Source organism: Aquarana catesbeiana, linkage group LG06 (assembly GCF_042186555.1).
Source record: "Aquarana catesbeiana isolate 2022-GZ linkage group LG06, ASM4218655v1, whole genome shotgun sequence".
NCBI lineage: Eukaryota > Metazoa > Chordata > Amphibia > Anura > Ranidae > Aquarana > Aquarana catesbeiana.
In genome coordinates this window covers 157,152,164-157,173,345 of record NC_133329.1, presented here as the reverse complement: position 1 = coordinate 157,173,345, position 21,182 = coordinate 157,152,164, and the positions used below count along the sequence as shown (strand labels likewise).

Sequence of the window (21,182 nt, the reverse complement as noted above, 5' to 3'; positions counted from 1 at the left end):
TCACTGTGACTGGGGGTGCAGGGAGGTGATCGGGGGGTGAAAAGTGTGCTTGCGTGTTCTACTGTTAGTGTAGTGTTTGGTGCAAACTTACTTGATGTCTTCTCTCCTCGGAAGCCGTAACGAAAAGGCTTCAAGAGGAGCGATGACATCACTTCCTCCGCTTCTGTTTACAGTTCAGAAGCCGAGGAAACTTTACGAGGAGCGATCGTGAGGGGGTCAGTGGCCTCCCCCTCAGCAAGGATCGCTAGAGCTAATCTGACCGCCGCAGGCACCGGGAGGGGGGTCCAATCGGACCCCCCGCTGCGGGTAGGCAGGGACGTACAGGTAAGCCCTTATGCCTTCCCGTGCCATTGTGCCAACGTATATCGGTGTGTTGCGGTCGGCAACTGGTTAAGAGAGGTGTTTCCACTGCAACTTATTCTGTGGTGGTAAATTTGTAGGGCCACCTATTGCATTGACCCATTATTTACTTCCTTGAAACCTACTGTAACTATACCAGGTCCCTGTATTATGAATGCAAAAATAATGTTTAAAGCTGAACTCTGACATATGCATACATTGTGAAAATACAATAGGCATGTGTATTTTTACTTAAGTCATAGGGGGTTATTTACTAAAACTGGAGAGTGCAAAATCTGGTGCAACTCTGCATAGAAACCAATCAGCTTCCAGGTTTTATTGCCAAAGCCTAATTGAACAAGCTGAAGTTAGATGCTGATTGGCTACCATGCACAGCTGCACCAGATTCTGAGTGCACCAGTTTTAATAAATCTACCCCATAGTGTGTTTTGTATAGAGTATTATTTTTTCCAGATCTGTGCAGTAATCCAGTGTGAAACTTTGCTTCTGTGCAGGAGCTTCCTGTAATAAAGACCAGTCCCTGCTGCTCTCTGTCCTTGTGCAGGGTAACTAGTCTTGCTTCCAACCTCTTCCTGTAGTTTTCTGCAGGTAGCTTGTAGTGGATGTAGCCTGCTGGGTCCATTACATTACCATTACAAGGTAATAACTACGTCTGCAAAAAGCATTTGGTGCTCTAAATTATGAACATAGTTTTATTGAGGCTTTCCCAGTTCAAAGTAAACAATTCACAAAAAAACAATATTCTCTCCTTCATCCTCGGAGATCATAATGCCATAGGAGTTGTAAGGAGCATACGGAATACCAGATGAAGGATATGTTATCTGGTGTTTATAACAAAGTTTATTTAACAGGGGTATAGAGTTAACCAAAAAGAACCATTCCACCAATGTCAGGGAGTGAGAGCTCTTCCATGTGAGCAAAATTATCTTCTTGACAAAAAAAGCACAAAATATGTAGGAAGTTTTAGCATATTTTGGCATGCCTTCAAACATTTCACAAAGACAAGCTTTTGGATTACAGACACAGGGCAGAGAACAGTAGAAGCTAAAGCCGCGTACACACGAGCGGAATGTCCGACAGAAAAAGCCAGACGGAAGCTTTTCATCGTCTATTCCGATCGTGTGTGTGCCTCATCTGACCGTTTTTTTCGAAAATTCTGACGGACCTAGCAATAGAACATGTTCTAAATATTTCCAACTGAACCAATTCCTATCGGGAAAACCGCTCGTCTGTATACTGTTCTGACAGACCAAAAACGACACTTGCCCTGAAGCAAGTACAAGACGGAAGATATTGGCTACTGGCTATTGAACTTCCTTTTTCTAGTCCCGTCGTAAGTGCTGTACGTCACCGCATTCTGGACGGTCGGACTTTGGTCGGACTTTGGGTTGACCGTGTGTAGACAAGACCGATTGAATGGAATTCCGTCTGAGTTCCGTTGGAGAAACCTTCGGAGTTTATTCCGACGGCAAAACCGGTCGTGTGTACGCGGCATAAGTTGTTCACTTCTCTTCAGCAACCGTAAACCAAAGGGCAAGTATGAAAATAATATGCCACTTTGCCACAGCCCTGAAAACACAATGGAGAGGAGTGTAGACTGAACTTATAGAGCCAGAACCAAGTATAATATGTCTGGTGGAAAAGCTTAAATTTAAAGCTTAAAAGGTAAACTGTATTATCCTGTAATATGAATCATCAAACGCTAGAGATCTAGCAATTGGGTTTGCCATGTATCTTTGGATCTCTAGTATGTGAATCAAATGTGGCCTTTATTGCTGCATAGTAGGTGAAAATCAGCTTGGTTTAGTCCAACTGTTGTGTATTTTTTTTTCAAGGACTAATAAAACCAAGGATATTTTGCAGAGAGGCCAAACTGGGAATGCACAACACGGTGCATTTGAAAATAATTAAATGTATAATTAAATTGATTTTGGAACTCATCCTGGAGTTGTTGGAACAACTAAATTTATTTGGAAGGCAAAAACTGCTGAACTGTTTAAGCCCTTGTGTAAACCAATATTGTATATTGGGAATTACTTTCAAAGCAAGTTTTTAATTGCATACTTATGTTGTGGAACACAGCCATAGTACGAGTGGCAAACCTCCTGTATATATATATATATATATATATATATATATATATATATATATATATATATATATATATATACCTCGATGTGTCATGTGTCATGAGGTTGCCCTTTTTTTGAACTAATGTTCCTACCTTTTGTAAGTAAGCATAGTCAGGCAGCTGCAGTCTCTCCCCTTGTCTGTCCCTGGACCGTGCTGATCTACTCACTGTCTCTTCTTGCTCCTGCCGCCTCTCCGTTTAGGGTCCCTCCAACCCTCCAACTGGCTCATGTGGTGGGATCCTTCCAGGCCGAGCTCCAGCCTGAGCTAAAACCCCTCCTCGCCAGGGGTCCCACAAGGGCCAATTATAGATTCCCCTTAGCACTGCTTCTCAATCTTCCACCTCGACCTCCTGACTGACATTGCTCATTCCTATTTAAGAGCTCCTTAGTCCCCTGCCAGGCCCACTTCCTGGGGATTGGCTAAGGGCCCCTTAATATACAAGGCATCCCCTCCTAGCTTCTGCCCACTATCTTCTAGAATGTTCTCCAACATTCTAGAAACAGGATGAGGCACCAGAGAGATGCCGGGATGACTCATCCATAACCTTGACCCAGATTTCATGCCTCAGGTTTATCCCTAGGCCAGATAAATGTGCCTGTACTACTGCTAGTAGCAAACTAGAGGGTGCTACACTAGTATACCATAAACATTAAAGTAGAACACTTTGGAAGCCTCCTGGCCTGGCTGTTCTGTACACATAGACTCCACAATCCTCATACTTTCTAATGAAAAGGACATTTATTATTTTATCCTAGTGGTCAGTGACCATTTGATAGGAAAAAATAGAGATTATGTTGTGCATGCACAGAACAAGAAGAGCCCATGCAGGATACTAAATCTTAGAAGTGAAGACTGGTAAGTATAAGACTTGGGGAGCGGTTGCTGTTCAGTGATCCATTAACAGCCTCATTTGTAGTTGGTGGACGACTACCAAACTCGATATATGATGCCAGTATGGTGCTGATAAGGATCTAGTGGACTGTACTTCTTACAGCTCTATCTTTCATTCTAAACCTTGATTACAGATCTCTGGAAACTAAGTTGATCTGTTATAGTATCTCTTATACATAGTGACTAAACTGACTTTATTCCTGGTATCCACGATTAATGTTAACAAGACTTATGTCCTGGCTCAACTTTCAGGCCAGATGCATGTGTCTTGGTCTCTGGTTATAGAGAAGACCCTTGATTCTGTAGAGTGGCCATTTTTACTAGCTTGCCTCAATCATTTTGGTTTAGGCACACATTTTAGGAAATGGATATGTATACATTATTCCTCTTCACAATCTAATATTTTGGCCAATGGTCTAATTTCCTCATCCTAACAGAGGTACGAAGCAAGAATGCACCCTGTCTCTACTTCTATCTGCTATGGCAATAGAGGCTCTTGCTATTAACATACTTAAAATGAATTTATTTAGGACAAAGCCTCTCTTTAAACTATTGCACTGTTTGGAGAATACTTTAGACCAGGAATAACTAAATATCAGACTGCGGTTTAGACCTGGACTGAGTGACAGTCCTGTCTGAACCACAACAGCAGCACCATTCAGCTGCCTGTGTCCCTGCAGCTGCTGTCATCTTCACAGCAGGGCAGAGAGCAGGAGGTGAAACAGGTCTGGACAGAGGGTGGGAGCTGCCCTGTTTTCAGGTTAAAAAGTGAAGCTAGCAACCAATCACCTGCTTGTTAGCAGGAAAATTTGGGTATCTCCTGCCCTCCATTCAGACCTGTTTCATCTCCTGCTCTCTGTCCTGATGTGAAGCAGGTAGGGGCTGTGATGGGAAGGATCTGAGTCTTAGCAAAAACATGAGATTAGGAACTGCTGGGAGATAAATTTACTGACTGTACCTTGGTGAAATGTAATACTATATCCTTGCTCTAAATTTAGGATTAATTGGCAGAAGTCAGTAATTTGGCTCTTATCTTAAAAACCGCTACCATCTTGCCTCAATCTCCCTTGAAAGTGGATTTCCAGCCTAACACTAACTATGCTAAAAAAAAGTTCCCTCCCCCCTCCTGCTACCTATCCTGCCTAGCCTGTCTAAAAAAAATCTGAAAACCTACCTTTTTTTAGCCTGGTACCATCACAGGATTCCTTGTGTCAGTAAACAGTGGCTGCAGGAGACAGGAGGGGGCGCTCGACAACAGCTGAAAATTAAAGGAACTGTAATGTCACTCATAGGCTCCCATGTCCCAGCCATTGTCAACATCCCTCCCCTCTCTTGCAGCCACTGCTGACTGACACAGGGGAGCCAGAGCTATGGGATCACATGACTGTCCGGACTAAAAAAAAGATATGTTTACATATCTTTTTTTACACAGGCAGGATAGGTATGCGGGCAGGTGCAGCCTACTGTCTTCACTGCAGGTGGCGCTTAACTGCAGTGGCAAGACAGAGGGAAAGGAAGTCATGAGAAACCTGGTTCCTCTATGGTTTCCTGGGTCACTGGGGCAGTGATCCGATTGGATGCTGGCTGCCCATGTGTCTATGGCAGCCATCTTAGGTGTGGCAGAGTCTATTAAAGACCCTGGCCCCTGGGTTTGGCGCACTTTATGCGAGTGGGTAGCGTAGGGTAAGGTACCTTGTCTGTTAGGGACAGCTCTAGCAGAAGGGAAAGGTTCCTGATAAGGAGGGAAAGCATAGGGTCTCTCTAGACCTCTGCCTGCTTGGGCTCAAGATGGCTAGGCCGCATTCTGCCCCTCTTTACAAACGCTGTCAGTTCATTTGAAACCTGCTTCCTACACGCGGTTGGAACTGTGAGTGTTCCCGGCTGGGCTTCCTTCCCACCGGGTGTTTGTGAACTATCTTTACATTATTTCAATACAAGTTATCGCACTGGGACTGTGTGTATTATTGCCATTGCACAACGCTGCACCCACCTACAGGTAGCAAGAGGGGCGGAAACATTATTCAGAATACTTAGTGTTAGGCTGTAATTCCACTTTAATATAGCACATGTCTTTAAATGTTTAAGCATTGTGAGAACACAGACATCCTCACTTGTCCCCTCTAATAATATAACTCCTCCACTGAAGTGTGTTAAAAACAAACTGTTAGTGGTAAGCAGAATAAATGTTAGGCCCCTTCTACATGGGGCAGCCTCTGCCGACACTCCACCTGCTCAGCGGGGAATCTGCCCACTGATCCCGGCTATGCAGGTGGATGGCTGATCCGTGTCCACTCTGCTTATGCCCGCTCTCCTCTATGGGTGGTCTGTTTACACCTGCCGGCATCAGATTCGATCCACTATATGTATGGGGAACAGATCCCATCTGTTTTTAGTGGATTGGATCAGATGTTGTCGCGGGTAAACAGACACATGTCCATTTACATTCACCACTACACTAAGGATAGTGGAGGGTCCAATCGGTTCCTGAAAAACTGACAGGCAGACCCATGTGAAAGGGGCCTTATTAAAACAATTGTTCTTTCTAAGTTTTGTCATCCACATACTTGTGATCATCTTGAATTTCTACTTTATATTCCTATTCACTATATACCAAACTGGGCAAATCTCCTCTTGTAGTTGGAAACCAATGGCAACTCTAAAAGCTTATCCCAACTTTGTCCACAGAAGACTGGGATAAATTGTCTTCTAATATGTTTGTATTGTCAGCAATTGATTTGATTTAATTGCATATTATATACCAGAATTATTAACAGTATCTCTAACCAAAAACTTATGCGTTGCCACTTACTCTCAAAACAAGTCATTTTGTGAGTTCAATATTTTTTAACAAAGTGAACTTTTTACGGTAATACTACACCATGGAGGTATTTATCTAATTTGAGCACTAGTGATTAGGGGCTCTATTCACAAAAGCAGATCGCAAGCTGTATTTAGGTGTTTTCCCAAATACAGCATGCAATCCTCAAAATGTCAATTCGCTATTGCTTTATGTGGTATTTACCGCATAAAGCAAAAACGCTCTGTAAATACCACATAAAACAGGAGTTAAAGTCAATTCACAAAAGGAAATAAATAAATGCATGCACTAAATAGGTAGTGGCCCTAGTATGAGCTAGTTAATGAACCAGCAGCTGCCGGCATCCTCAACAACCAGTAAACAACATGGTTGTTAAAGAGCGGGCGGCCGCCTGGTCCTTAGCAACCGATGAGTCATCAGCTGTCAGCATGGTTTCCCCAAACTCCCATATCCCCCAAAGCACACCCCTATGTTGAGGGCAAGTGGCCTGGTATATTTCAGGAAGGGGGGGGCGCTTACTCGTCCCCCCCCCACACACACTTTCCTGACCTGCCGGGCTGCATGCTCGGATAAGGGTCTGGTATGAATTCTGAAGGGACCCAACGTTGTTTTGTTTTGTTTTTTTAATTTGGCATGGGGTTTCCCTTAAAATCCATACCAGACCCAAAAGACCTGGTATGGATTGGGGGTGACCCCATGCCATTTTTTTCAGCACTTTTTAAATAGCGGCAATTCTTTTCTTTACATTCAGCCGTTAGCGGAGAACTCTGCTGACAGCTGATGACTCATTGGTTGTTAAGGATGCAGCGACCACCTGCTCCTTAACAACCATGTTGTTTACTGGTTGTTAAGGATGCTGTTGGCCTACCACTCCTTCACAACCAGCTATTTACACTGTTTGTTAAATTACCGCAGGCTTTCACTACTAAAATACTGCATGACTTAAAAAAATAGCGCATGTGTTATTCATTTTAATAAAGAAAAAACTCTGTGTGGTATCTTACCGCATACTCAGATCTGGTAAGATACCACTTTGTGAATGGAGCTCACTGTGAGTGGAGGAAACCTCTTAAAGTGGTATACATCTAATGGTGTCAAAGGAAGTTTGAAGAGATCCTGTACCCAACTGATTACCCCTGTTGATCTGGGCAAGGTGCACCCTGTAGATGACTTGTACTGGCATATGGGTTCACATTTAAAGGTGAGAGCACATCTTTACACTGAGATGACCATGATTATATGTTGAGTGCTGCACTGGAGTCCTGGTGTAACATTTACTGCACGTAGAAGTATTTATGTTCCATTTTCTGGAGCCATAGAGATTTATGCACAGTTGTTTCCTGAGACTTAATTTGATATGATTACCATGTGTGTGATATGTTTAACTAATTTTTTTTTTTTTTTTTCATGTAGTGATCACTGTGTTTATGTTCACAGTTTCCTGTGATTGATAGTCAAGTTGATATTGATTATTAATTTATATTCACTATTATTAATATTTTATTTGTCCATTCGCAACTCTTTTATGTTTAAGGCTTGGTTCACATATGAGCCACATGCGACTCACAGCAGGGGTCCGGTGCATCCTGGTTCACCATTTCAGGTTCGATTTCAGCCTGAATTTTGGGCTGAATTCGGACCTGAAACAGACCAAAAGACGCACATCGTTTTCGTGCAAATCGTACCGGAACGGCTGTGGAGATATGTGAACTGGCTCCATAGAGAGTCAAAATCTTCTGCTATTGCGAATTGGATGCGGACTGCCCGCATCCAATTCGCAATGGTGTGAACCCAGCCTTAATTTTATGGAACGCATGTCTACTTCTAATTGTATAAGATGTTCCCAACCTCAAGCATATTTTGTACATATTGTTTGAAATTGTCCAGTTATTGCTGACTTTTAGAGACAAGTAATTGCCTTCCTTGCTGATTTACTACAACAACTTTTCCCCTTAACACCTGAAATCTGTCTGTTTGGTATAAAGCCGGCCATACATGGATCGAAATTTATGTAACCGGCAACAGGGATCATTGTATTCTGTCAACGGTGAAGGCTCCACACTGTCAAAATACAATACCGCAGTGGGAAGGATTCCCCCATCCACCTCCAATGTGTGCATAAGGGAATTTGCTCATATGTTTTATTTTTTGTTTAACCCACTGGTTGAACGAAAAAATATGAATCATGTATGACCTGCTTAAGTGATAAAGAATGTTGGCCGCAATATACTAGAATACTTCCTAATGAAGCATTGTTCATGGCACATAGAGCCATTGCTATTGGATGGAAGACCCAACCCCCCTCTAACTTCCCTTCCCAGTGTATCATGGTGGAAAATGTTGATCAAACAGATCATACCATCAAAGAAGTTCATGTATACAGTGCGTTGAAAAAGTATTCATACCCCTTGAAATTTTCCACATTTTGTCATGTTACAACCAAAAATGTAAATGTATTTTATTGGGATTTTATGTGATAGACCAACACAAAGTGGCACATAATTGCAAAGTGGAAGGAAGATGATAAATGGTTTTCCAATTTTTTTACAATTAAATATCTGAAAAGTGTGGTGTGCATTTGTATTCAGCCCCCTTGAGTCAATACTTTGTAGAACCACCTTTCACTGCAATTACAGCTGGAAGTCTTTTTGGGTATGTCTCTACCAGCTTTGCGGATCTAAAGAGTGACATTTTTGCCCATTCTTCTTTGCAAAATATCTCAAGCTCTGTCAGATTGGATGGAGAGCGTCTGTAAACAGCAATTTTCAAGTTTTGCCACAGATTCTTAATTGGATTTAGGTCTGGACTTTGACTGGGCCATTCTAACACATGAATATGCTTTCATCTAAACCATTCCATTGTAGCTCTGGCTGTATATTTAGGGTCGTTGTCCTGCTGGAAGGTGAACCTCTGCCCCAGCCTCAAATCTTTTGCTGACTCTAATGCCGCGTACACATGAGTGGACTTTTCAGCATCAATGGTCCAACGGTCTTTCCGACGGACTTTCGACCCAGTTACTACGGACTTTCGAACGACCGGACTTGGACACACAGGAACAGACTAAAGTCTGTTCGAAAGTCCGTTGGTTTGAACGTGATGACGTAAGGAGGGACTAGAATAAGGAAGTTCATAGCCAGTAGCCAATAGCTGCCCTTGCGTCATTTTTTGTCCGTCGGACTAGTACACAGACGAACGGATTTTTAGACCGGACTCGAGTCCGTCGGAAAGATTTGAAACATGTTCTAAATCTAAAGTCCATCTGATTTTTCGACAGCAAAAGTCTGATGAAGCCCACACACGATCGAATTGTCTGGCAGATTCGTTCCGTCGGACCTTTGCTGTCGAAAGGTCCGCTCGTGTGTTCCCGGCATAACAGGTTTTCTTCTAAGATTGCCCTGTATTTGGCTCTATTCATCTTCCCATCAACTCTGACCAGCTTCCCTGTCCCTGCTGAAGAAAAGCATTCCCACAACATGATGCTGCCACCACCATGTTTCAGGGTGGCGATGGTGTGTTCAGGGTGATGTGCAGTGTTAGTTTTCCACCACACATAACGTTTTGCTTTTAGGTCAAAAAGTAAAATTTTGGTCTCATCTGACCAGAGCACCTTTTTCCACATATTTGCTGTGTCCCCCACATGGCTTCTTGAAAACTACAAACGGGACTTCTTATGGCTTTCTTCTTGCCACCTTCCATAAAGGCAAAGATTTGTGGAGTGCCCGACTAATAGTTGTTCTGTGGACAGATTCTTCCACCTGAGATGTGGATCTCTGCAGCTCCTTCAGAGTTACCATGAGCCTCTTGGCTGCTTCTCCGATTAATGCTCTCCTTGCCCGGCTTGTCAGTTTAGGTGGATGGCCATGTCTTGGTAGGTTTGCAGTTGTGCCATTCTCTTTCCATTTATGGATTTGAACAGTGCTCTGTGAGATGTTCAAAGCTTGAGATATTTATTTTTTTTAAAACCTAACCCTGCTTTAAACTTCTCCATAACTTTATCCCTAACCTGTCTGCTGTTTTCCTTGGCCTTCATGATGCTGTTTGTTCACTAAGGTTCTCTAACAAACCTCTGAGGGCTTCACAGAACAGCTGTATTTATACTGAGATTAAATTACACACAGGTGGACTCTATGTACTAATTAGGTGACTTCTGAATGCAATTGGTTCCACTAGATTTTAGTTAGGGGTATCAGAGTAAAGGGGCTGAATACAAATGCATGCCACACTTTTCAGATATTTATTTTTAGAAAATGTTGAAAATCTTTCATCATTTTTCTTCTACTTCAAAATGATGTGCCTTGTTTTGGTCTATCACATAAAATCCCAATAAAATAAATGTGAAAAATGTCAAGGGGTATGAATACTTTTCCAAGGCACTGTAGTAAAAAGAAATTCCCCCAAGGTAGGTTGATCTTGTCCAAATAACATAGCAATTATAGAACACAATATGTTTACCCTCATATGTAAAGCACACATATCAAACAATCATTCATCTGAGACTGTCAACATTTAAGCCTCGTACACACGATCGGATCGGGAAATGTGTGATGACAGGCTGTTGGCTGTTGGCAGAAAATCCGACCGTGTGTATGCTCCATCGGACTTGACGGATTCTCCGCGGACAAATATTGGATAGCAGGTTTTAAAATTTTCTGCGGACAAAAGTACAAACACACATGCTCGGAAGCAAGGACTAGCTAGAAGCGGTCGGTCTTGTAAACTAGCGATCGTAATGGAGAATTAACATTCGTGACATGGCAAATTATGAAATTTTGAAATGCAGCGCACATTCTCTTCTTCTTTAATGGGATAATAATGAAGATAATAATGAAGCTGCTTTGCTGGTGATACTGATGGAGTTATTGCAAACAAATTTTCAAAGGCTTTTTTTTTTCTAATGATATCAAGAATAATATTATTATTTATTTATTGTTTTTTGGGGGGGGGCAAGTTACCACAACACCATTATACTGTCTTTTTTAAGATCAAAGATACAACTATGTTGGTGTCCCTTGTCAATTTTACATTGTATGTAACTGCCTACTCCCAAACTGTCAATTGAAGTAAAACACAGCCAAGTATTATTCTCCACAATTTTTTTTATTGTGCATTAAAAAAGGAAACAAATAAAATTAGACATGCTATCTGCCAATAGAACTTAACCAAAAAGTGCATTCTATGCATCCAAAAATATAGAAAATATACCTAATCAAATCAATATTTAACCAAAAAAATAATGTCAAGGCAATAACTCCAAGGCCAATAATAAATAACACGTTATCTCCTCCGATTCCGCAACATGGCTGATTGACGAACGACGATCAGCAACGAACTGAAAAGCACAAAATGAAAAGCGTGAATAAACACTCACCAAACTTCTACTAACACAAAATAAGCAGAAGGAGCCCAAAGGGTGGCACTAAAGAGCTGAAAAAACATGTAGTACGTCACTACGTTTGTGATTATTGGCCAACAGTTGTGTGCCGTGTGTATGCAAGACAAGTTTGGGCTAACACCCTTCGGACAAAAGTCCACGGTTTTGTTGGCCAACAATCCGATCGTGTGTACGAGGCTTTACACTTTTAATTGTATTATGCTGAATGTTTATTATACTCTACAACCTTGGATTTTAAATATAACATGCGTTGTACACCTACAGGCTCATAACTTTTTTACAACTGTTTGAGAACAACAAAAAGAGTTTTAAAAACTTGTAACCATATCTATTTCAAATGTTTATTTAACATCTTGACAGGAGTTTCTCTTAAACAGGTATACTAGCACTCTGGCAGCAACATGTTCTTATCGGTCTTAGTTCTTTTGTTTTGTCTCTGTACTTTTTTAATTCGTTTAAAGACTTTTGTGACCAGTAGCTATGGTTAACAGGTTACAATGTTCCTGTTTTGCAGTAAAAATGTCACAGTTTGTAAATGCAAACTTTTATCTCTGCCTACTTAGATACTTTGTATTTAACTGACCATAGACGGTTCGAATCTTGGCCGTTTCAGCAGGGACTGGCCGAGATTTACCATGTATACGCAGGCTGATTGTACCCAAGTCAATACATCAATTTTTTTTTTCATTGGGCTATGGCAGGTACTTTTGTGTACCTTGTTTCTTATTAGCAAGGGGTCGAAATGTCCCAATAGGCTTTCTGTAATCCCAATGGCCCCTAGATTTTGAGGAAGTCCCCAAGACGTAACAAGACGTAACATGTAGAGCAAGGAGGGTGCAGGTGGGTGGAGTTTACACGAGCAACCCATCGGGAGGACAGGAGCGAGATATGCACTTGTAGTGAAGCATTTGTGATGTGAAGCACAATTTTATTCATATAATAAACAGCAACTTATACAGAGAGCATTTGATCTTCAATTTATCTATTTATGGGCAACATCTGATCATCTTTGAGCAAAGTGTAGGAAGAGTGCTAACCAGAAGGAAAGGGGTGTTCATATTATCCTATATACCGGTGGCCCCATTACTCCTGTAACTTCATTCTGTGAATGAGGATAAGCATCCAACTTGATGGTTGATTGTGAGAAGAGGATTTGATAAACACAGTTCTTTAAATCCTGAGGAAAGGTTTTACGCATGTGTGTTATAGTGGAAGTTTACTTCACAGTGTAGAACACATTTTGTGGCAAGGACTTTTACTTGCAGACTGATATATACAGACCACACTGTATGCACTGTGTTTTCAACAGAGTTTCTGGAATTTTTTTGTGTAAGTGAGTTTGAGTTTATGTTTCTCACTATATATCTGGTAGGTTGCACTTTTTACATAGGTAGTGTTTAATAATAAATTAGTGAGGTGGAGCACCGCACTTTGAATTGTATATATTTTTGGCCAGGTTGATAATGCAATCTTCGAAATGGGGATAGGCCAAAAGTCAGGGCAGGTAGCAGACAAGAGTGGCCAGATATAAGGCCATGGGCCATAACCAGAGAGACAGGAACTGTGGAACTCAGGAACACTAGAATTTTTGCATATTGGAACTTAAGGACAGGAACACAGGGACACTGGGCGGCACGTGCCGGAAATTAAACTTTTTTATAAATGGGTTAACTTCCGTTTTAAAAAGAGAGGTAGTTTAAAATGGCTGGGGGAGGACTTGCCATAAAGATGGCTTTATTAATCTGCTGGTGAGATGCTACAACAAGATAGGGACAGACCACAGCTTTGCATGTTTGTAAAACTACAGTTGACATATAAACTTTGCATATTCACAGAACTACAGGTAACAGATTAGCTTTGCAGCTGATTTGTAACATTGCAATAGAACGTTTAGTAGTGCTGACCGAATAATCTTAAATTCTGTATGACATTTTATTTCACAGTGCTGGGAATCATATGTTGGACAAGATATTTATCGGTTGGTGGTGATCGATTTCCTATTTGCATTGTTTGGGTCTTTTTTTGGAGAATTTTTAAGAAGGTACGTTTTTTAATTCTTTTAAAATATTAAGCTCAGAACCCACTGCCATATTCCAAAACCTAGAATGTACAAAGTAAATAGCTTACATTTAACAGTAATAGAGGACACTCCAGCTTTTTTTAAAGCAGACTTACTTATATGCACTCACAAGCATTTCACTCCTAGAAAGCAGTGCGGTTCCCTTTTATAGTGTAGATGATGTCACTGTCATGTTCTACCATGGAAAGCAGTATTACTCTGCACCCATGAGTACTGGGTAATAGACATGGGGTTGCCTGGGAATCCAGCGTTGCATGCCTCAGTACAAATCCCTGCAGCTTTGCAAGGCCACAGGTGTAAACAACAGCAATCTCTGTACAACTTAGACTAAACCTAAACCTGTCAGCAAACACAAAATCTGGCAGCATAAGATAGGTATAGGTTTAATACATGAATAGGTGAAGTTTATCATATGACATGTTTCACATACAGACTAAAAAAATTAAATAAAGCAGGCAGCTGAATGGTTAGATAAGATGCCAAATTGTATACACTTAAGCCGCGTACACAGGAGCGGATTGTCCGACAGAAAAAGTCCGACGGAAGCTTTTTATCGTCTATTCCGATCACGTGTAGGCCTTATCAGACTTTTTTTTTTTCGAAAATTCTGACGGACTTAGAAATGGAACATATTCTAAATACTTCCAACGGAACCAATTCCTATCGTGAAAACCGATCATCTGTATGTTGTTCTGACGGACCAAAAACGACGCATTCTCTGAAGCAAATACGAGACAGAAGCTATTGGCTACTGGCTATTGAACTTCCTTTTTCTAGTCCCGTCGTAAGTGTTGTATGTCACCGCGTTCTTGACGGTCAGACTTTGGTTTGACCGTGTGTAGGCAGGACCGCTTGAATGGAATTCCGTCGGAGTCCCATCGGAGAAACCTTCGGAGTATATTCCGACGGCAAAACCAGTCGTGTGTACACGGCATAACTCAAGGATTTACTATTGAGTCCCACCACAGAACTGATTTCTAAATGTTACAGCATCACTGGGGCTGTTGCTTGTAGCAACCAATCAGATTCTGATATTTAAAAGTAACAGTCGGGTTGCTGTTGCCTGTAACCAGCAGCTCCATTATTGCATCAGTCTTCTTAAGGGCTAATGAACATAAGGATCACACCCAAAAGAACAGAAAATACAGTACATTTGCAGCCAGGTGCTCTTGGGAAAAATTACTTAAATTTGTATTGTGTTTCAGATGTACTATGCATTTATGCTTCTTTCCCCTTTACATTTATATCTCTAGAGGGATCACCAGCAGGAGGAAGGAGGTTCTGGTTCCCCTATATAGATATTTAGTGAGACCTCATTTAGAATACTGTGTCCAGTTCTGGAGACCTTACTTACAAAAAGATATTGATAAGATAGAACGAGTCCAGAGGCGGGTAACAAAAATGGTGAAAGGTGTAGGGGTTAAAACATATTGAGAGCGTCTTCAGGAACTTAATATGTACAGTCTGGAGAAAAAAAGGGAGAGGGGAGACATGACTGAAACCTTTAAATACTTCAAGGGGGTGAATAAGGTTCAGAAGGGCAGTTTTTTCAATATGAAACCAAAATCAAGAACACGTGGACATGACCTCAAACTAACTGAATGAAAGTTCAAAACTAATCTTAGAAAGTATTATTTTACTGAAAGGGTAGTTGATGCTTAGAACAGTAAATGGCTTCAAACAAGCTTGGGACAAACATCTATACTTTATAAATGTTTTAATACTTTGGGAGGTCTGCGGAACACTTACCTGCAGCTTCTCCTGGTCAGACCTGTCACCTCACGGTCCCCTCGGTCTCTCTCCTGGTCAAACCACCTCCTCTGTCCTCCGTCATCCCCGCCCACTGCCTCTCACAGCCCCCCCCCCCCCCCCGGTTTACCCGTCGCCGCTTCTCCCGGTCTCAAGGGGAGGGAGTTGATCCGGTCCGCACCTGCCGCCACTTCTCCCGGTCTCGTGGTGGGGGGGGTTGATCCAGTACGCAGCACACACACACACACACACTTCCTTCCTTTCAGACACCACACTGCTCTGTGGTTTCACGGCAACAATCAAACAGCGCAACAGCACCACCTGCTGGTCCTCCCAAAGTATTAAAACGTTTATAAAGTATAGATGTTTGTCCCAAGCTTGTTTGAAGCCATTTACTGTTGAAAGTCTCACTACCTCTGCTGGAAGTTTATTCTAAGCATCAACTACCCTTTCAGTAAAATAATACTTTCTAAGATTAGTTTTGAATTTTCATTCAGTTAGTTTGAGGTCATGTCCACGTGTTCTTGATTTTGGTTTCATATTGAACAAAAACTGCCCTTCTGAACCTTATTCACCCCCTTGAAGTATTTAAAGGTTTCAGTCATGTCTCCCCTCTCCCTTTTTTTCTCCATACTGTACATATTAAGTTCCTGAAGACGCTTCCAGCCCTTCCTTCTCTGAGCTGGCCGCTCAGCTGTCGGCTAATTGCCAGCTCCTTTTTCTCCACAGTGACTCACCTGTTGATGATCCTGCTTGTTGGTTCTGCCTACTTAAGCCGTCCAGTCCAGATGATCTCTGCCTTCGCCTTGGTTACATCTCTAGAGACGCTCTCCTGTGTTCCTGTTAAAGACTTGCTTGGCTGACATTCCTTCTGGGTCCCTGACATTTTGGCTTGTCTGACTATCCGTTCCTGAACTCTGGCTATGTTTTGACTACGTTTACTCTGTTTACCTATTTTTTATTATTATTAAACAAGTGTGATTTAACTGTACTTCTGTCTCAGTCTGATTCATGGTTTCTGACAGTAGGCAAAGGCCATGAATTCAGAAGATGCAGTCACTCCACTTGGTAATATTTTTTCCAGATTGGATGAGCAGGATCACCGCATGGATCAGTTTGCCATGGCGTTACAAACGCTCCTGAGTCGCACGGCTCACCTGGAATCTCCCACTGTGGCTGCTCCGGTACAACCTGTGTTGAAGGCCGTCCCTGCTGCTGCTCCAGTCTCTGTGCAGGCACCCACCTCGAGTATTACCTCTATAAGAGGTATGTCTGGTTCCGCTCCGCTTCCCCAGCGATTTGGGGGTGATCCAGTCCAATGCAGAGGGTTTCTCAACCAGGTTGAGATATACTTTGAGATGCTGACCCAGGCATTTCCCACGGACAGAAGCAAAGTAGGTTTTGTGATATCTTCGCTTTCTGAGAGAGCCTTGGCCTGGGCAAACCCTCTATGTGAGATGCAAAACCTGTTGTCTTGAGTTACCCTGAGTTTCTTTTAAAAGGGAATTAGACGTTCCCGCATGCTCCGCTTCTGCTGCCAAGTGCCTCATGTCCATCAAACAGAGTATGAGAACTGTTGCCGATTACGCCATTGAATTCCGTACTCTGGCAGCAGAGGTTGCTTGGAACAGTGAGGCCCTCGTGGCTGCTTTTTCTCATGGTCTCTCGGATACCATCAAGGATGAGATAGCAGCCCAAGTTATATCCACTGAGCTGGAGAAGTTGATCACATTTGCCATCCTTATTGACTCCAGACTTAGAGAAAGACTCTGTTTTAAGGGGCGCTTGTGGTAGCCTCCTGTACATTTGTCTCCACACTTTGCAGTCCCACCCTTGCCTCCCTCACCTCCCATGCCTCCTTGTACCGAGTCGGTCAGTGAAAGTGAACCCATGCACTTGGGTTTCACGCGTCTCTCTGCAGATGAGAGAACCTTTAGGAGGAGGGAGAGGTTGTGCCTTTATTGTGGCCAGGTAGGTCACTTTTTGAAGTCTAGTCCTACCCATCCAGGGAATGCCCGAACCTTGAGGTCCTGTCACGGGCAGACCTTAGGTGGCATTGTTTCATCCCCAGTTATCCAGAAGGATATGCCCCTGGTTTTGGTTAATCTTTCTTGGGCCGAGTGGTCCATCGAGATACAGGCTCTAATCGACTCTGGGGGTGCAGGCCTGTTCATTGATGCTGTTTTTGCATTGAAGCACTCGATTCCGCTGCAGCTGCATGACACTCCACTTGCCATTAAGACTCTTGACGGGAGACCTCCACAGCCTGCCCATGAGACTCATGAGACTGTTCTGTTTCCCATGGCCATAGGTGCTCTTCACCATGAGATAATCCAATTCCCAGTTACTTCCTCACCTATGTTTCCGCTGGTTATTGGTTATTCTTGGTTACAGAAGCACAACCCCTCTTTTGATTGGCTCTCCTGGTCGCCACAATGCAGTAAGACATGCTTCCAGAAGGTAGCCAAGGTCCTGTGTACCTCTTCACTCTCCTCCCTGCCAGAGGAGTACCACGATTTTAACGATGTCTTTGACAAAGGTCGCAGGTAGTTTGCCTCCACACCGGTCGTATGATTAGGCAATTGACCTTCAACCTGGTGCCATACCCCCTCGTGGCCGGGTTTACCCTTTGTTGGTCTTGGAGGATAAGGCCATCGAAGAATATGTTGCAGACGCACTTTCTCAAGGTTATATCCGCAAATCCTCTTCTCCTGCTGATGCTGGTTTCTTCTTTGTGAAGAAGAAAAGTGGTGAACTGAGGGCTTGTATTGATTATAGGGGTCTCAATCGTTTCACGATTAAGAATGCCTATCCGATTCCATTGATTACTGAGTTATTTGACCGCCTCAAGGGAGCAATGGTTTTCACAAATCTTGATCTAAGAGGGGCATACAATCTCGTGAGGATTAAGGAGGGCAACGAGTGGAAAACTGCGTTTAATACCAGAACAGGCAATTATGAGTACCTCGTAATGCCTTTTGGCCTTTGTAACGCCCCGGCAGTTTTCCAGGAATTTATTAACGATGTCCTCCGAGATTTGTTGCAGTTATGTGTGGTGGTTTATCTCGACCATATCCTCATATTTTCCAAGTCCCTGGAGAGCCACCACACAGATGTCTGTCATGCGCTTCAGAAACTAAGAGAGAACAATCTCTATTGTAAATTGGAGAAGTGCGAATTCTATCGTGAACAGGTTAAATTCCTGGGTTATGTCATTTCCACTGCTGGTTTTTCGATGGACCCAGAGAAACTTTCAGTAGTCCTACAGTGGCCCCCGACCGGTGGGTTTACGTCCTCTGCATCGTTTTCTTGGCTTTGCCAACTATTATCGGAAGTTTATTTGTAACTTCTCATCTCCGGTCAAGCCCCTGACTGATATGACCAAAAAGGATGGTAACCCATAGAGTTGGTCTCCAGAATCCATTAAGACCTTTGAGAGTCTCAAGGCTGCCTTTGTTTCTGCTCCTGTGTTGGCACATCCTGATTCAACGTTACCTTTTATCCTTGAGGTTGATGCTTCTGAGACTAGAGTTGGTGCCCTTCTGTCTCAACGTCCTACCTCTGAGATCGCTATGCATCCTTGTGGCTACTTTTCCAAGAAATTGTCACCTGCGGAGTGCAATTACGAGATTGGTGACAGAGAGCTGTTAGCGATTATTTTAGCCCTGAATGAATGGAGAAATCTCCTTGAAGGCACCACTTTGCCAGTTCTCATTCCTACTGACCATAAGAATCTCACATTCTTGTCTGAGGCTAAACGTCTCTCTCCCAGAAGGGCGCAATGGGCTCTTTTCTTGTCAAGTTTCAATTACATTGTCTCATTCTTACCCGGTAATAAAAATGTAAGGGCTTTGTCACGACAATTTTCCTCCACTTCCAAGATGGAATCGGTTCTGGTTCCTGTGATTCCTCCTGATCGTAGTCTGCCTACGGTTCACACCAGTCTCACTTCTCCTTTGGGTGACAAAATTCTTGCTGCTTAGGTCCATGCTCCTCCTGAGAAACCTTGTGGCAGCTGCTTTGTCCCAGAGAGTCTCCGTACTGCTGTGCTCCAGACTTACCATACTCCCAAGGCTGCTGGCCACCCTGGGAAGAATCAACTCTTTTGGGCAATTTCCCAACAATTCTAGTGGCCTTCCAGTGGGTCTCCTACAACCCATACCCAATGGAGAGAGGCCCTGGACCCACCTGTCTATGGATTTCATTGTGGAGTTACCCAACTCCCAGGGCAAAACAGTTATCCTTATGGTGGTTGACCGGTTCTCGAAAATGTCTCATTGTATTCCACTTAAAGAGGAAGTAAACTCTCCCGCTCTGATGCTGCTTTTCATTTAGTCCATTATAATAAGTAATTATTAAACTATAGCCACTGTAATTCAGCCCAAATTGCATATTACTTACTGTTTAAAGAAACTTTAAAAAACTTGTTTCCAGGGGTTAGGCAGCGCCATCTTAAGTATTGTTTTCTGAGTCCACAGTACTTCTCAATCCAACGTTTCTATGGCAACCCTGTTTCACTGCTCATAGCTGACTTGTTTTATTTCATAGTATTTACTTGTGCCTATCATCTAGTGTTTGCCTGTGTCAGTCTTATCAACTTCAGCTGATAAGGCTGCAGTAATCCTGTCCAATGCCCAAGTTTACACTGCATGTGATGTCACATGGTCACATGCAGTGTAGTATAAAGCTCTGAGTGATTATGCAGTCTTGTGGGATTTCAGAGTTGTGCCGTAGGAAGATCTGATAATAGACAGATAAGTACACAGAGTGTGCCGTAAATCAGGGGAGATCTGGGCATGGTCAGTGAAGTCATTCTAAAGAACAAAAAGGATTACAACAATACTAAGCAAGTAAGGAGATATCTGCAAGCAGTGTTCATTAGGTTTTTTTATGCTGATTTACATGGGACAAAGTTGTCGGGGAGAGTTTGCAACCACTTTAAGAAGTTGCCCACTTCTAAGGAACTGGCTTCCATTTTAGCTTGGGAAATCTTTCGCTTACATGGGCTACCCAAGGTGATTGTCTTGGACAGGGGTAGTCAGTTTGTGTCCCGGTTCTGGCGAGCCTTCTGTGCACAGTTGGAAATTCAGCTTGTTTTCTCCTCTGCTTATTACCGGCAGTCTAATGGGGCCGCAGAACGAGCCAATCAGTCCTTGGAGGCATTCCTACGTTGCTATATTTCTGACCGTCATAACAACTGGTCAGACCTCTTACTGTGGGCAGAGTTTGCTCGCAATAGTGCCTTGAATTCTGCTTCCTGATTTTCCCCGTTTATGGCGAACTATGGTTTCAAACCTTCCATGTTGCCTGACTCTTTTGGTCCGCAGTATTCCTGCGCTAGAGGAGCATCTCCGTGGTCTTCGTTCCACTTGGGCACAAGTCCAGGAGGCTTTGCGACATGCTAATGATAGGTACAGACTCCATGCTAACCGCAGACGCCTGCCTGCGCCTTCCTACCAGGTTGGGGATAGGGTCTGACTGTCATCTCGCAACCTCCGACTTCTTGTTCTCTCTCTGAAGCTTGCAACTCGGTTTATTGGGCCTTTCCATATTCTTCGCAGGATTAACCTAGTGGCTTACGCATGAGACCTTCCTTCTAATATTCGTATCTCAAATGTATTTCATGTCTCCTTTTTAAAACCTTTGGTCTGCAACCACTTTACCGCCTCGGTGCCACATCCTCACCCTGTTCAGATTGAGAACCATGAGGAGTATGAAGTACTGTCCATTTTTGACTCCCGTAGGTTCTGTGGGCGCAT

At 42.9% G+C, this 21,182-nt stretch overlaps 1 protein-coding gene and 1 long non-coding RNA gene across 4 annotated transcripts in view; one reads left to right on the top strand and one right to left on the bottom strand.

Moving 5' to 3' along the window:
* Positions 1-21,182, top strand: part of TMC5 (transmembrane channel like 5) — a 276,225-nt gene that overhangs the window by 172,673 nt on the left and 82,370 nt on the right. For all 3 annotated transcript variants that reach the window (XM_073591105.1, XM_073591106.1, XM_073591108.1), the window contains exon 14: positions 13,538-13,635. In XM_073591105.1, coding sequence (XP_073447206.1) covers positions 13,538-13,635 — 98 coding nt within the window. The remainder of the gene's footprint in view (positions 1-13,537; positions 13,636-21,182) is intronic.
* Positions 11,304-21,182, bottom strand: part of LOC141101781 (uncharacterized) — a 128,691-nt gene continuing 118,812 nt past the window's right edge. The window contains exon 4 of the long non-coding RNA XR_012235020.1: positions 11,304-11,531. This is a non-coding gene — a long non-coding RNA (uncharacterized lncRNA). The remainder of the gene's footprint in view (positions 11,532-21,182) is intronic.